This window comes from Pseudophryne corroboree, chromosome 6 (assembly GCF_028390025.1).
Source record: "Pseudophryne corroboree isolate aPseCor3 chromosome 6, aPseCor3.hap2, whole genome shotgun sequence".
Taxonomy (NCBI): Eukaryota; Metazoa; Chordata; class Amphibia; order Anura; family Myobatrachidae; genus Pseudophryne; species Pseudophryne corroboree.
Window position 1 is genome coordinate 72,731,933 of NC_086449.1, and position 17,661 is coordinate 72,749,593.

Sequence of the window (17,661 nt, forward strand, 5' to 3'; positions counted from 1 at the left end):
CAAATGCGGTGATAATGTTGTACAGTCACTTCCTTCCTAGCCTTGATCAAGGTAGGAATAACTTCCTCTGGAATGCCCTTTTCTTTTAGAATCCGGCGTTCAACCGCCATGCCGTCAAACGCAGACGCGGTAAGTCTTGGAACATACAAGGTCCCTGCTGAAGCAGATCCCTTCTTAGAGGTAGAAGCCACGGATCCTCCGTGAGCATCTCTTGAAGTTCCGGATACCAAGTTCTTCTTGGCCAGTCCGGAGCCACCAGTATTGTTCTTACTCCTCTTTTCCGTATAATTCTCAGTACCTTTGGTATGAGAGGCAGAGGAGGGAACACATACACTGACTGGTACACCCACGGTGTTACCAGAGCGTCCACAGCTATTGCCTGAGGGTCTCTTGACCTGGCGCAATATCTGTCCAATTTTTTGTTGAGGCGAGACGCCATCATGTCCACCTTTGGTTTTTCCCAACGGTTCACAATCATGTGGAAGACTTCTGGATGAAGTCCCCACTCTCCCGGGTGAAGGTCGTGTCTGCTGAGGAAGTCTGCTTCCCAGTTGTCCACTCCCGGGATGAACACTGCTGACAGTGCTATGACATGATTCTCCGCCCAGCGCAGAATCCTTGCAGCTTCTGTCATTGCTCTTCTGCTTCTCGTGCCGCCTTGTCGGTTTACATGGGCGACTGCCGTGATGTTGTCCGACTGGATCAACACCGGCTGACCCTGAAGCAGCGATTTTGCCAGGCTTAGAGCATTGTAGATCGCTCTTAGCTCCAGTATATTTATGTGAAGGGACGTCTCCAGGTTTGACCACACGCCCTGGAAGTTTCTTCCCTGTGTGACTGCTCCCCAGCCTCGTAGGCTGGCATCCGTAGTCACCAGGACCCAGTCCTGTATGCCGAATCTGCGGCCCTCTAACAGATGGGCACTCTGCAACCACCACAGGAGAGACAACCTTGTTCTTGGTGACAGTGTTATCCGCTGATGCATGTGCAGATGCGATCCGGACCATTTGTCCAGCAGATCCCACTGAAATGTCCGTGCATGGAATCTGCCGAATGGAATCGCTTCGTAAGAAGCCACCATCTTTCCCAGGACTCTTGTGCATTGATGTACTGACACAGTTCCTGGTTTTAGGAGGTTCCTGACAAGTTCGGATAACTCCCTTGCTTTCTCCTCCGGGAGAAACACCTTTTTCTGAACCGTGTCCAGAATCATTCCCAGGAACAGCAGACGAGTTGTCGGGGTCAATTGAGATTTTGGAAGATTCAGAATCCACCCGTGTTGCTGAAGCACTACCTGGGTTAGTGCTACACCGACTTCCAGCTGTTCTCTGGACTTTGCCCTTATCAGGAGATCGTCCAAGTAAGGGATAATTAATACGCCTTTTCTTCGTAGAAGAACCATCATTTCGGTCATTACCTTGGTAAAGACCCGAGGGGCCGTGGACAAACCAAACGGCAGCGTTTGAAACTGATAATGACAGTCTTGTATCACGAACCTGAGATACCCTTGGTGTGAGGGGTAAATTGGGACATGCAGATAAGCATCTTTTATGTCCAGGGACACCATGAAGTCCCCTTCTTCCAGATTCGCTATCACTGCTCTGAGTGACTCCATCTTGAACTTGAATTTCTGTATGTACAGGTTCAAGGATTTCAGGTTTAGAATAGGTCTTACCGAACCGTCCGGCTTCGGTACCACAAATAGTGTGGAATAATACTCCTTTCCCTGTTGTAGGAGGGGTACCTTGACTATCACCTGCTGAGAATACAGCTTGTGAATGGCTTCCAAAACCGACGTCCTTTCTGAGGGAGACGTTGGTAAAGCAGACTTTAGGAACCGGCGAGGGGGAGACCTTTCGAACTCCAACATGTAACCCTGAGATATTATCTGCAGGATCCACGGGTCCACTTGTGAGCGAGCCCACTGATTGCTGAAAATCTTGAGTCGACCCCCCACCGCTCCTGAGTCCGCTTGTAAAGCCCCAGCGTCATGCTGATGGCTTTGTAGAACCCGGGGCGGGCTTCTGGTCCTGGGCAGGGGCTGCTTGCTGCCCTCTCTTACCCTTTCCTCTGCCTCGCGGCAGATAAGACTGTCCTTTTGGTCGCTTGTTTTTATAGGAGCGAAAGGACTGCGGCTGAAAAGACGGTGTCTTTTTCTGTTGGGAGGGGTCTGAGGTAAAAAAGTGGATTTGCCGGCAGTTGCCGTGGCCACCAGGTCCGAAAGACCGACCCCAAATAATTCCTCTCCTTTATATGGCAATACTTCCATATGCCATTTGGAATCCGCATCACCTGACCACTGTCGCGTCCATAAACTTCTTCTGGCAGATATGGACATCGCGCTTACTCTTGATGCTAGAGTACAAATATCCCTCTGAGCATCTCGCATATAAAGAAAAGCATCCTTTAATTGCTCTAGAGTCAATAAAATACTGTCCCTATCCAGGGTATCAATATTTTCAGTCAGAGAATCCAACCACACTACCCCAGCACTGCACATCCAGGCTGAGGCTATTGCCGGTCGCAGTATAACACCAGTATGTGTGTATATACTCTTCAGTGTAGTTTCCAGCCTCCTATCTGCTGGATCCTTGAGGGCGGCCGAATCAGGAGACGGCAACGCCACTTGCTTTGATAAACGTGTGAGCGCCTTATCCACCCTAGGGGGTGTTTCCCAGCGCGCCCTAACCTCTGGTGGGAAAGGGTATAATGCCAATAACTTCTTGGAAATTAGCAGTTTTCTATCTGGGTTAACCCACGCTTCGTCACACACGTCATTCAATTCCTCTGATTCTGGAAAAGCTACAGGTAGTTTTTTCACCCCCCACATAATACCCCTTTTTGAGGTACCAGCAGTATCAGAGATCTGCAAAGCCTCCTTCATTGCCGTGATCATATAACGTGTGGCCCTATTGGAAAATACGTTTGTTTCTTCACCGTCGACACTAGATTCATCTGTGTCGGTACCCGTGTCGACTGACTGAGGTAAGGGACGTTTTACAGCCCCTGACGGTGTCTGAGACGCCTGAGCCGGTACTAACTGGTTTTCCGGCCGTCTCATTTCGTCAACTGACTTTTGTAATGTGCTAACATTATCACGTAATTCCATAACTAAAGCCATCCATTCCGGTGTCGACTCCCTAGGGGGTGACATCACCATTACGGGCAATTGCTCTGCCTCCACACCAACATCGTCCTCATACATGTCGACACACACGTACCGACACACAGCAGCCACACAGGGAATGCTCTAATCGAAGACAGGACCCTCTTAGCCCTTTGGGGAGACAGAGGGAGAGTTTGCCAGCACACACCAAAAACGCTATAAATGTATATAAACAACCCTAGAAGGTGTTGTTTTTGATATAAGCGCTTTTAATATATCAATATCGCCAAATTATGCCCCCCTTCTCTTTGTTACCCTGTTTCTGTAGTGCAGTGCAGGGGAGAGTCCTGGGAGCCTTCCTCACCAGCGGAGCTGAGCAGGAAAATGGCGCTGAGTGCTGAGGAGAATAAGCTCCGCCCCTTTTTCGGCGGGCTTTTCTCCCGGGTTTTAAGAAAACTGGCCTGGGTTAAATACATACATATAGCCTTAATGGCTATATGTGATGTATTTATTTTGCCACTAAAGGTATTTAATATTGCTGCCCAGGGCGCCCCCAGCAGCGCCCTGCACCCTCCGTGACTGAATCAGTGAGACGTGTAGCAACAATGGCGCACAGCTGCAGTGCTGTGCGCTACCTTCATGAAGACTGAGGAGTCTTCTGCCGCCTGCTTTCCGGACCTCCGTCTTCAGCGTCTGTAAGGGGGATCGGCGGCGCGGCTCCGGGACGAACCCCAGGAGGACCTGTGTTCCGACTCCCTCTGGAGCTAAGTGTCCAGTAGCCTAAGACTCCAATCCATCCTGCACGCAGGTGAGTTGGAAATCTCTCCCCTAAGTCCCTCGATGCAGTGATCCTGTTGCCAGCAGGACTCACTGAGATTTAAACCTAAAAAAACTTTGTCTAAGCAGCTCTTTAGGAGAGCCACCTAGATTGCACCCTTCTCGGACGGGCACAAAAACCTAACTGAGGCTTGGAGGAGGGTCATAGGGGGAGGAGCCAGTACGCACCATGTGATCCTAAAAGCTTTATTTAGATGTGCCCTGTCTCCTGCGGAGCCCGCTATTCCCCATGGTCCTGACGGAGTCCCAGCATCCACTAGGACGTTAGAGAAACTTTTTTACTAAGCAGCTCAGGAGAGCCACCTAGTGTGCACCCTTCTCGTTCGGGCACAAAAATCTAACTGAGGCTTGGAGGAGGGTCATAGGGGGAGGAGCCAGTGCACACCAGGTAGTCCTAAAGCTTTTACTTTTGTGCCCAGTCTCCTGCGGAGCCGCTATTCCCCATGGTCCTTACGGAGTTCCCAGCATCCACTAGGACGTCAGAGAAAGTGAATGTTTGATTTAGGATTGTTTAGTTTGTCCCATTACTTTTGGTCCCTTAAAAAGTGAGAGGCACATATAGAAACCGTTGTAATTCCTACATCGTTTACCTGATTTGGATGTAAATACCCTCAAATTAAAGCGGAAAGTCTGCAGTTAAAGCACATCTTGTTTGTTTCATTTCAAATCCATTGTGGTGGTGTACAGAGCCCAAAATATGAGAATTGTCGATATCCCAATATTTATGGACCTGACTGTATATTCCTCTCATGATTTGTCTGTCTAAAAGGACATACTGGGGACATATATTCCTCTCATGTTCAATACTGGGGGATATATTTTACTCTCATGTTATAAACTGGGGACATATAGTCCTCTCATGTTATATACTGGGGGATATATATTCCTCATTTTGTATACTGGGGGACATATTATATGAAGGGGGACATACATTCCTCTCATGTTATATACCGGGGGACATATATTCCTCTCATGTTATATAGTGGGGGACATATTATATGCAGGGGGACATATATTCCTCTGATTTTATATACTGGGGGACATATATGCAGCAGGACATATATTCCTCTCATGTTATATACCGGGGGACATATATTCCTATCATGTTATGTACCGGGAGACATATTCCTCTCATGTTATATACTGGGGGACATATGCAGAGGGACATATATTCCTCTCAGGGTTACATACTGGGGGATATATATGCAGTGGGACATATATTCCCCATGTTATAGAGTTGGGGACATATTCCTCTCATGTTATATACTGGGGACATATTATATGCAGGGGGACATGTATTTCTCTCACGGTTACATATTAAATCTCGAATCTACAAATAACCAGTAAATTACAGGTACCCGTCCTACAACAAAATAACAGTTTGAATGCAGTATCAGCTTATACTCACATTTGTACTTACAACATACACAGGTGGCATAATATCTTGCATGCCTACATAAATATATTACACATTATTATTATTATTATTGGTGGGTCCCCCGGTACGAAGTTACCTCACATAACTAGCTACGTGAGGCGGTTACTCTGTCTGGGCGGGAAAGTGGCGCACTACTCTCTGCTGCTGCCGCCAGTGACACGACAAAGGGGGGTTAGTGGGCGGGGCGACATGACGCGCGCGTCGACGGTGGGGACTTCAATGGCACCTGGAGGGAACTACAATTCCCGACACGCTCGATGGGCTTGGCCGGAAACACGCGGACAGGAGTCTGTGGGTGGGGGTGGGCAGGCAGAGACACGAGTGACAAGTCAGGGAGGGGGTGGGCGAGGAGTTACCCCACCGGGCAGAAGAGTGAGGGGAAGTAGTGGGTAACTGGTGTAAGTGTGTGGGAAGTGCTGTGCACTGCTGTATACTGAGGTGTCAACTGGCAGTGGGTGTATATAGTATATATAGTTATGCATACTGGCTGTCACCTATAGGCAGAGCTGCCAGGCTTACCCTATGGGTGACTGTGCAAGCTTCAGGGTCTGGCTGTGTGCAATGCAGGGAGTAGTACTGTGCCTATAGACCTACAGGGGCATTGCATACAAAGGGGTCTATATGGGTGACGTATCAGTGTGTTATTAATACGCCTATAGAAAGCTAAAGTGTGCACATTATATATACATATAGGGACATAGCCCTAGCCGCTAAGCGAATGATTGCATGGCGTAGCATGGTCATTGTATAGCCGTTGTGTAAAGTCTCATTTATCCTATTGGAACGCGGTTGAGCCAAGGGGAAAAAGAGTGCTGGGAAGAGACCGCTCAGGATGTCTCTGGAGGATCCCTTCTCTGTGGTCAGAGGGTGAGTATCTGCTTCCTGGGTGCACTTACATATGTACACAAATTTACATTCGGGGCAGAGAATACTGCTTATACATTCGCTGTCATAACATCACTGAGACATGAGGAATGGTCAAGAGTGCGGCAACTACAGTTTAATGCAAAAAAATGCACTTGGGTCTCAAAAAAATTGAAGGCTAAATATAGTATTAATGGCACTATACTGGAAACTAGTGAGGAGGAAAGGGATCTAGGAGTCACTATTTCAGGTGACTGACAGGCAGGTAAGCAATGTAACAAAGCAATGAGGAAGTCTAGTCAGATGCTTGACTGCACAGGGAGAGGAATCAGCAGAAAGAAAGAAAGAAGTAATAATGCCACTGTATAGGTCATTGGTACGGCCTCATCTAGAATGCTGTGTACAATTCTGGAGGTCATATCTTCAGAAGGATATAAATACATTAGAGACTGTACAAAGAAGGGCAACTAAATGGTCCATGGCCGGTTTACGGTCATTAGGTCGATCACTATTGTGACATGCACTAGGTCGACATGGTCACTAGTTCGACATTGGAAAAAGTCAACATGAGTTTTTCAAATTTTTCATTTTTTTTACTTTTTCATACGTTTACAATCCACGTGGACTACGATTGGGAATAGTAACCTGTGCCAAGCGCAGCGGTAGCAGACCTTGCCCGAAGCATGGCGAGCGGACACGGTGCACTAATTGGGGTTCCCCGTCACTTTACGAAGAAAACAACACCAAAAAAAGTAAAAAAACTCATGTCGACCTAGTGACCCATACCCGCATGGCCTACATCACAAAACTTACCCAGAAAGACTAAAAGATCCTAACATGTATAGTTTGGAGCAGAATAGGGAAAAGTAGGGACATGGTAGAGACTTCCACATATATCAAGGGTTTTAACAAGGTCCATTCTTTAAAGGAAGAGAAGTATTAGAACACGATGACATGCGCTGAGACTGGAGGGAGGTTCAGGGGAAATTTGAGGAAAAATGACTTCACGGAAAGGGTAGTGGATAAGTGAAATAGTCTCCCATCAGAGGTGGTAGAGGCTAATACAGTATAGCAATTTAAAGATGCATGGGATAGACACAAGGGAATACATACGTGATCCCGGCAGCCGGGATGCCGACTGTCAGTATACCGACAGAGGCATCTCGCCAGCAAGTCAACTCGCTGGCTCGCTGCCCTTCAGGCACCACTTGGGTGGTGGTGGGGACCCACATTTTACTGGCTGTCCGGATTCGGGGGTTGGTATCCTGAACGCCAGGATCCCGACATAAGTATATACTTACAAAGAACTAAGGATCTAATAGGGTTTGAGGTAACAATAAGGTTAAAAAAGGGGCAGAGTAGATGGGCCAAGTGGGTTTGTTCTGCCGTCACATTACTGTATATGTTTCTATGTTACTTTGTGCCTCAGGGATGTCACTGGTGCCTAGAGAATTGATATGCTGAATGAGCCACAACATGGCTGACTGCACTGGCAAGTCACTTTAGTTTGTCAACTTAAAATAGGGTGTGGTTGAGGGGGGTGAGTAGGTGCAACCACCCCCATTACACATATATGCCTCATAGTGGGTATACTTTTGATTTAATTTTTATAAGTATTTGCTCACGTGCCACAGAAATGGTAGGTAGTACTTTTTATTTTTGTGACCATACCACACCTCTCCTGTGTATCATCTTCTATAGCAGTGGTTCTCAAACTCGGTCCTCAGGACCCCACACAGTTCACGTTTTGCAGGTCACCCAGCAGATGCACAAATGTACTCATTACTCACGGACACATTTTAAAACATCCACAGGTGGAACTAATTATTTAACTGGTGATTTCAGTGAGGATACCTGGAAAACATGAACTGTTTGGGTCCTGAGGACTGAGTTTGAGAACCTGTGTTCTATAACATCTAGCTTGTTCAAGCTGTCCTGTGTCTCCCCCACCACACATCATTTTCTCTTAAGTCCTAGAGGATGCTGGGACTCCAAAAGGACCATGGGGTATAGACGGGATCCGCAGGAGCTTGGGCACACTGAAAAGACTTAAGACTGGGTGTGAACTGGCTCCTCCCTCTATGCCCCTCCTCCAGACCTCAGTTAGACTTTGTGCCCAGGACTGACTGGACACTCACAGGGGAGCTCTCCTGAGTTTCTCTGGAAAATACTTTTTGTTAGGTTTTTTATTTTCAGGGAGACCTGCTGGCTACAGGCTCCCTGCATCGTGGGAGTGAGGGGGGAGAAGCAGACCTACTTCTTCTTAGTTTAAGGGCTCTGCTTCTCGGCTACTGGACACCATTAGCTCCAGAGGGTTCGATCACTTGGTGCGCCTAGCTGCTTGTTCCCGAAGCCAAGCAGTCACCCCCTCACAGAAGAAAGAAGTCGGGTGAGTATGAGAAGATCAGAAGACTTCAGGACTGCAGAAGACTTCGGTGACCAGGTACAGCGCAGCGGAGACGCTGCGCTCCATGCTCCCACACACATCGCGGATGGCACTCGCAGGGCGCTGGGGGGGGGCGCCCTGGGCAGCAGGTCACTGGGGTCCGGGTAGCCGGCAGAAGCACTGGCGGTGCCTCGGCACCGTTCATCGCCCCCCGCCGGCATTTTCAAATCAGGCGCGCTGAAGCCCGCCGGGAAGGGGCGGAGCTTGGCGTGCGGCTCACGGCGCCATCTTCCTCTCCTCCACGCGGCGGCAAGGAGACGCTGGGCCGGACCTCCATCGCTCCCCGCAAGTAACGGGGAGATTTCTCAGGGGGGGGGGGGGGGGGGTCACAGTGTGGTGCATTAGTTTATTCTAGCAGCACTGGTATTATATATCCCCTATAGGGATATATAGGCGCTGGGGTGTGAGCTGGCATACTCCCTCTGGGTCTCTCTCTGGGCTTCACTATAGGCCTGTCCCCTAGCTGAGGCATTTTGTGTGTGTGTCGCTGTGTCGATCAATCGTCTCGACATGTCGGAGGCTGAATGTGATTCACCGGAGGAGGTTGTAGGGGTGAAGTTGTGGGTCTGGATTTGGGTCTGTCGGCGCAGCCGACACCTGATTTACTCACGTTATTAACTACAATCAATACGAATGTAGCTTCGTTATCTAAGATAAATCTGAGTCACAGACGCAGGTGTGGAAAAAGTCCATAGAGGAGGCTTTATCTCAGGTACAGACCCCATCGGGCTCGCAGAAGCGGCCGTTTACTCAGGTGGTAGATACTGATACCGACTCTGAGGTCGATTTTTCGGAGGCAGCTTTGCATCCGCGTTTAGTAAAGAGTATTCAGTACGACTGTGGCTATAAAGGATGTTTTACACATTTCTGATGAACCTGCGGTGCAGGAAACAAGGATTCGTTTGTTCAAAGGGAAAAAACCTGAAGTGAAATTTCCCCCCTCTCATGAAATGAATACTCTTTGTGAAAAGGCTTGGGAGTCGCCGGATAAGAGGTGGCAGATTCCCAAGAGGATTTACATGGCGTATCCTTTCCCCTCTGATGACAGGGAAAAATGGGAGTCGTCTCCGAATGTTGACAAAGCTCTATCTCGTTTGTCTAAGAAGGTGGCGCTTCCGTCTCCGGACACGGCAGCTCTCAAGGATCCGGCGGATCGCAAGCTGGAGACGTCTCTGAAGTCCATTTTCGCTAATACAGGCGCATTGCTCAGACCTGCGGTGGCGTCGGCGTGGGTGAGTAGTGCTATTGCTAAATGGGCCGAGAATTTGGCCACTGACTCGGATACCTGACTCTTGGTTATATCAAGGATGCTGCAGATTACCTGAAGGATGCGGCAAGGGATGTTTGTCTTTTGGGATCAAGAGCCAATGCCATGTCAGTATCGGCTAGGAGGGCGATGTGGATCCATCAATGGAATGCTGATGCCGACTCCAAGAGAGCTATGGAAGCTTTACCCTTCAAAGGTAATGTCTTGTTTGGGGACGGCTTGGCGGACCTGGTCTCTACCGCGACGGTGGGTAAGTCCTCTTTTCTTCCCTATGTTCCCACACAGCACAAAAAGGCACCGCATCAGCAGATGCAGTCCTTTCGTCCTAATATATACAGGCGTGGAAAGGGTTCGTCCTTCCTCGCTTCAAAGGGTAAAGGAAGGGGTAGGAAGTCGCCTGCCGTGTCATGCGCCCAGGACCAAAAGTCCTCCCCTGCCTCTACCAAGTCCACCGCATGACGTTGGGGCTTCCCTGGGGGAGTCCGGACTGGTGGGGGGTCGTCTCCGAGTCTTCAGTCGGGTCTGGATTCGTTCAGGCCTCGATCCTTGGGTCCTAGAGATTGTATCTCAGGGATACAAGCTGGAGTTTCAGGAGGTGCCCCCTCACCGGTTTTTCGTTTCGCCCTTAACAGCGTCTCTTCCAGACAGGGAGCTGGTGTTGGCAGCGATACAAAAATTGTGTCATCAGAAGGTCATTGTTCCAGTTCCCCAGTCACAACGGGGGGAGGGGTTCTACTCGAGCCTATTTGTGGTGCCGAAACCGGACGGTTCGGTCAGACCGATTCTGAATCTAAAATCCCTCAATCCATACTTGAAAGTTTTCAAGTTCAAGATGGAATCTCTTCGAGCTGTGATTTCCAGCCTAGAAGGGGGGGATTGTATGGCATCAGTCGACATAAAGTATGCTTACTTACACGTCCCGATATTTCCTTCGCATCAGGCCTTCCTCAGGTTTGCGATACAGGACTCTCATTACCAATTTCAAACGTTGCCGTTTGGCCTTTCCACGGCCCCGAGAGTGTTCACCAAGGTCATGGCGGAAATGATGGTTCTCCTTCGCAAGCAGGGGGTTTCAATTATCCCGTACTTGGACGATCTCCTGATAAAGGCGAGGTCCAAGGAAAGATTGCTAAGGAGTGTGGACTTGGTGCTGTAGGTGCTTCGACAGCACAGTTGGCTGCTAAATTTACCAAAATCTCAGTTGATTCCGACCACCCGGCTGTCCTTTCTGGGCATGGTTCTCGACACGGAATTACAGAGAGTTTTTCTTCCACAAGAAAAGGCTCTAGAACTGCAGTTGTTGGTCAGGGAACTTCTGAAGCCGAAGACTGTGTCCATCCATCAATGTACACGCGTTCTGGGGAAGATGGTGGCGACGTACGAAGCCATTCCGTTCGGCAGGTTTCATGCCCGGGTGTTTCAGTGGGACTTGCTGAGCAAATGGTCCGGGTCTCACCTGCACATGCGCCGGAAGATAAGTCTATCTCCCAGAGCCAGGATTTCCCTCCTGTGGTGGCTACAAGAGTCTCACCTTCTAGAGGGACGCCGGTTCGGTATCCTGGATTGGGTACTTCTGACGACAGATGCGAGTCTCCGGGGCTGGGGTGCAGTCACCCAAGGCAGGAACTTCCAGGGGAAATGGTCGTTCCAGGAAGCGGGTCTCCACATAAATGTTCTCGAGTTAAAAGCCATTTACAACGGCCTGCTACAGGCAAGCAGCCTTCTTCAGGGTCGACCTGTCCTGGTACAGTCAGACAACATCACAGCGGTGGCACATATCAATCGTCAAGGCGGCACAAGGAGCAGAGCGGCAATGGCGGAGGCCACAAGAATCCTTCGCTGGGCGGAACAACACCTGAGCGCCCTGTCAGCAATCTTCCTTCCGGGAGTAGACAACTGGGAAGCAGACTTCCTCAGCAGACACGATCTCCATCCGGGAGAGTGGGCTCTTCATCAAGAGGTGTTTGCAGACGTGACAAAGCGTTGGGGACTACTTCTGATAGACATGATGGCGTCTCGTCTCAACAAAAAGCTTCCGAGGTATTGTTCCAGGTCAAGGGACCCCCAAGCCAGTGCGGTGGATGCCCTGGTGTCTCCGTGGGTGTTCAAGTCGGTGTATGTGTTCCCTCCACTTCCTCTCATTCCAAAGGTACTGGGGATCATTCGGCGAGCAAGGGTTCAGGCGATTCTCGTAGTTCCAGATTGGCCTGGTATCCGGACCTTCAGGAATTACTGGTGGAAGATCCTTGGCCGCTTCCTCTAAGAGAGGACCTGTTGTTGTAGGGTCCATGCGTGTTTCCAGACTTACCGCGGCTGCGTTTGATGGCATGGAAGTTGAGCGCCAGATCTTAGCTCGTAAAGGTATTCCAGGAGAGGTCATACCTACTCTCCTCAGGGCTAGGAAGGAGGTTACGGCGAAGCATTATCACCGTATTTGGAAGAAGTATGTTTCCTGGTGTGAGTTTAAGAAGGCTCCTGCGGAAGAATTTAATTTGGGGCGTTTTCTCCACTTTTTGCAGGCTGGTGTCGATGCAGGCCTGAAGTTGGGCTCCATCAAGGTGCAGATTTCGGCATTGTCTATTTTCTATCAAAGAGGACTGGCGGCCCTCCCAGAGGTTCAGACGTTCGTGAAGGGAGTTTTGCATATCAATCCTCCGTTTGTGCCTCCTGTGGCCACATGGGATCTGGACGTGGTCTTACAGTTTCTCATGTCTTCCTGGTTTGAGCCTTTGCGTAAGGTTGAGTTGAAATTTCTCACCTGGAAGGTAGTCATGTTGTTGGCACTGGCTTCTGCCAGGCGGGTGTCTGAGTTGGCGGCCTTATCTCATAAAAGCCCGTACTTGCTCTTTCATTCGGATAGGGCAGAATTGAGGACTCGGCAACAATTATTACCAAAGGTGGTCTCCTCGTTTCACATTAATCAACCTATTGTGGTACCGGTGGCCAGGGATGCTGGGACAGTTCCCAGGTATATGGATGTAGTGAGGGCGTTGAAGATCTACGTCACCCGTACGACGGTTGCCAGGAAAACTGAGGCACTGTTTGTCCTGTACGCTTCCAACAAGATTGGTCATCCTGCTTCAAAACAGACTATTGCACGCTGGATTTGTAGTACGATTCAGCAGGCTCATTCTTCGACCGGATTACCGGTGCCGAAGTCGGTGAAAGCCCATTCTACCAGGAAGGTGGGCTCGTCTTGGGCGGCTGCCCGGGGTGTCTCGGCTCTACAGCTCTGCCGAGCGGCTATTTGGTCGAGTTCAAACACGTTTGCCAAGTTCTATAAGTTTGATACCCTGTCTGATGAGTCCCCAGCATCCTCTAGGACGTAAGAGAAAATAGGATTTTGGTACTTAGCGGTAAATCCTTATCTCCTAGTCCGTAGAGGATGCTGGGCGCCCATCCCAGTGCGGACTGTTTCTTGTAGTGTTCTTTTGTCGGTTCACTTAGTTTATACACGGGCTGTGTATTTCTGGTTTCAGCTTGTTGCTGTTGTTTGTTCATACTTTTCTCTGGTTTACTGTTACTCCGGTTGTACGGTATGGTTGTGGTGTGGGCTGGTATGTTTGTAGCCCTTAGTTTACACAAAAATCCTTTCCTCGAAATGTCCGTCTCTCCTGGGCACAGTTCCTATAACTGAGGTCTAGAGGAGGGGCATAGAGGGAGGAGCCAGTTCACACCCAGTCTTAAGTCTTTTCAGTGTGCCCAAGCTCCTGCGGATCCCGTCTATACCCCATGGTCCTGTTGGAGTCCCCAGCATCCTCTACGGACTAGGAGAAAAGGATTTACCGGTAAGTACCAAAATCCTATTTTCTGTCTTGCAGGGAGGTGCAGAAAGCACTAAACACCAGCAAAGGCCTGTATCAGCGCTGGTGTGAACTCCTCCAAGATGGCAATGTCACCAGTGTAGAAGAGTTTGATTGGACAACTAACGAACTTAGGAATTCTCTTCGGAGCATAGAATGGGACCTGGAGGACCTGGAAGAGACCATCAGTATCCTAACTGGGTATCGGGGTTGTCATAGTCTTGTGAGTTTAGCTTGTTTCTTCTTTCTTCCCCCTAATCCCATATCACCTTGTATTGTTTTTCCTTCACTCATCTCGTGGACATTGTGGAATCAAACCAGCAAAAATTCAAGATATCCGGATCAGAGATTAGCGAGAGGAAGATGTTTGTGGAGAACACACGGAGTTCCCTAAAGGTGACACGTTCTTCATTTTCTGTTCCATCACTACTCCACATATTTCTGTACCTACTCTGTTCCCTATATCTGAGCTCTTGGAAGACCATTATCTCCATATCAGTTCAGCATTGTTTGTTTGGTGCATAGACGCTACTCTGTTAAATGTTCCCAACCTTCAAGGTAATAGTTTTGACGGATCCGCAGACCCTTGTTTCCTTTCCAGCTCTCTCTGAGTCTTTAATAAGTCTGCCGTTTTCTGTCTTTGTCAGAAAAAATGCATGCATGCATGCCCAAGTGTTTTTGGGGAGGGTCTCTGACATCAGCACAGACCACTTCCAGGCTGTCTGAGTCGCAGATTAGTTGCAGTCTTAGACCTACTTACATTTGCTCAGATGGCAAAGATTCTTCGATGTTCCAGAAATTGCGTATGCATCTGTGAATGGATAGCGATCTGCGATGCATTCGCAATTTTGCACGGTGGTTTTTCTTCCTGTCGGAGTGGCGCCTTTCTACACGCAGACAAGCTGCAATTTCTCAGAATAACGATCCATGCTGAATTAGGCCCCATATATGGTAGCACGTTATTGCATTATAGATTCATGGAGATCTACAAGGAAACAGAGGTCTACAGATCCGTCAAGTCTCGTTTGCAGCACCTAACCATAAAAACACAGACATATGACATATAGCAACCTGTTTTACCGACTTTAGTGTTTAATATTTTATTAGCAGAACATTGTGTCCAAAGGAGTTACTTGTGATCCTTGTTTTGTACCATACCGTCTACACCCAACCTTTGCCAATCCCCGTTATTACCTGCGTAACATTTGCATTTCAGGAAATGAGGGATCATATCTCTAGCCCTAGAGCCCAGGCTTTTACTGAGAGAAAGAGCAGAGAGGTAACTGCATCTGTATCTTATCATCTCTTCCCATTGGTGATCTTTACATGAATGTCTGCACAAGTCTCATTCCTGATCTCTCTGCTTTTACAGGCATTAGGAATCTCTAACCCACCGCCCTCAGATCGCTTTGCTCGCCTCGATGATGAGATTATCTCGGGAAACTCGCGTTACGTGGACGATCAGCAAGCACAACAACAGGTGTGCCCCCTATCTGTTAAGGGACCCTACACACTCCGTGACTGGCCACCACGCTGCCCGACGGCTGTCGGACGGCCCAGCAGGGGGGGGGGGGGAGTGGGGGAGTAAAGTTTCTTCACTCCCCGCGTCTTCCGGCTCCATAGCCCTGCATGCTAATATGGACGAGATTGTTCATATTGGCCTACAGGTGTGAACGAGTCGGCACCAACGATGAACGAGCGCGGGGCCGCACATCGTTGGTGCATACGCACTGAAAGATATGAACGATATCTCGTTCATTAATGACGAGATCGTTCATATCTTTTAGTGAAATCTTTAAGTGTGTAGGGCCCATTAGTCTGTGTAACCGTTATATATTCACACTTGTGTCTTTCTAAAACTAATAACAAACTTTGTTATAACACTATAACAAAGTTGCTTGTTCGTGGGCACCCACAGCTGGCTATGATTGACTCACCCCCAAACATGTAGGGCAGTTCTGCGGCTGGCATAGCCCAACAAATTAAGACTGTGGTTTTGGCCCACTTGTAGATATTACAGTAAACGGTCATCTCCAAGCGCCGGCAAAAGGAAACCCGGAAGTCACCCAGGTCCAGCCTGAATTGTGAAAACTGTTTGAAATAGTGTTCAATAACTTAGGTCGGACCTGGGATTTTGGGGTTTGCCGTGGGAGGTCAACAACCAAGTCACTGTGGCTAGTCTGTATGCATAATTCTTGGGGGGAAAAAATGATATACACATTTTGTGCCATGTGACCTATAGCCACATTGATGTTTTTTGGTGACGGACAGGCATATCTACCAAACAGTACAGTCCCAGCACAGAGTAGGCCTCCATCCAGGCTTCGGATGTCAGGAATGGTTTCATACTATAGTAAATCATCACTGGTAACTTTTTCCTTAGCTGATTATGGATGATCAGGACGCCGAGCTGGAGCTAGTGTCCGGCAGTATCCGAGTTCTGAAGGACATGTCTGGGCGCATTGGAGATGAACTGGATGAACAAGCAGTGTAAGTTATCACAAAACATACGGTATTTTATATTCCCGTCTAACCTGAGTGTATTTGTTATTCCTGTAATCTCTACCTGCAGGATGCTGGATGACTTCTCCCAAGAGATGGACAACACTCAGACCCGTATGGACTCGGTGCTCAAGAGACTGGCCAAAGTATCTCACATGACTAGCGGTGAGTTTATCATTGGGGTTCCCTAGAACCAGATATAACATTAGGCATTTCCTGACCTACCAGTCATGATGCATCTGAAATGAGAGCTCCGATGCTGCATATTGGTGAAGGAAATTATCCCCACGCATTGCAGTAACAGGACAGGTGTCGACATAATATTGTTTTAGAAATTGTTTCTGTGTGTGCGAGGGCACATCCCTCTACTTGGCTGGAATAATGGACTTCTCTCATCTCACAGACCGACGGCAGTGGTGTATGATCATCGCACTGGTGGTTGCCCTTATCATTGTACTGATTTTGCTGTTCACGTTGGGATAGGAAAAGGGCCATAAGCCGGGAGTGACTGGGACCGCTCCTATGCCCCTTGTGCCATATTTGTGGTGCTTACAAGTTACAAATGGTGATGAGGTCAATCTAGTTCCCAGCAGAGAAGCTTGAAGACAGAAGGGGGCGCTGCAAGACACCGTACAGCTGCCACTTACCTGCTGCTGTATACTAACCAATAAGTTACTTTTGCTTTTTTATTTTTATTTTGTGAGAGCATTTGGCCTGTATGTGTGAGCAGGTATCAACGGCAGAAGATATTTCGTACTTTTCTTCCTGATGCCTGATTGGACTCATCCCAACCTTTTAAATCATAAATTGGAACTACGCTTTAAAAATGAATAACTGTAAAGGTGAGTGAACGCAAACGCTCCCGATTCCGAAGCAGCCTGCTGAACACTGCTGTATTGTAGAGAAGGGCCATTCCACCTCCAGTTAGAGATGGTTGGGCCCACTAGTGCAGATACCATCTGCGTGTAAAGCACTTTTGAGCCTGAATTGCACTGGCACGGTCTCTTACAGGCTCACTCTCACCGATGCATTCACAAATGTTAAGATTGCGTGTAATGTTTCATAACCTGTATCATGCATTTAATGAGTAAAACACTTTATTTACTGATCTGTGAGTGGTCTTCAACTGTTTTGCAGAATGGATCTAGTCACTAGCATCTTCTCCAGTCAGCAGCACAGCATTTGCTGGAACTCTCTTGGGAACCCGAGCAGCAACAGTAAGCCGGCACGGCAAACTCCCAGATGGCTTTTTGCCGTGCTGGGATTGTAATGAATATATAAGCCCATCGGGTCCTTTTACAGAGAATGGATACAGCCCAGTCGCCGTGTTGGAGCCGGAATATTCACTAACTAGGATGGCTGCTGGGCCGTAGCGTCCCTGAAGGCAGTGGAGTGTGT

At 48.6% G+C, this 17,661-nt stretch overlaps 1 protein-coding gene and 1 long non-coding RNA gene across 2 annotated transcripts in view; one reads left to right on the plus strand and one right to left on the minus strand.

Annotated features, from left to right (window-relative positions):
• LOC134934828 (uncharacterized) overlaps nucleotides 1-5,536 on the minus strand; it is a 111,629-nt gene extending 106,093 nt beyond the window's left edge. The window contains exon 1 of the long non-coding RNA XR_010179823.1: nucleotides 5,352-5,536. This is a non-coding gene — a long non-coding RNA (uncharacterized LOC134934828). The remainder of the gene's footprint in view (nucleotides 1-5,351) is intronic.
• Nucleotides 5,537-5,674: 138 nt separating this feature from the next.
• On the plus strand, nucleotides 5,675-17,371 carry STX10 (syntaxin 10). Its single transcript, XM_063931158.1, has 8 exons — nucleotides 5,675-6,248; nucleotides 13,780-13,949; nucleotides 14,063-14,157; nucleotides 14,978-15,040; nucleotides 15,134-15,241; nucleotides 16,145-16,251; nucleotides 16,334-16,428; nucleotides 16,667-17,371. The coding sequence occupies exons 1-8, from the start codon at nucleotides 6,214-6,216 to the stop codon at nucleotides 16,744-16,746; spliced, it is 753 nt and encodes a 250-aa protein (XP_063787228.1). The 5' UTR covers nucleotides 5,675-6,213; the 3' UTR covers nucleotides 16,747-17,371.
• Nucleotides 17,372-17,661: the final 290 nt, after the last annotated feature.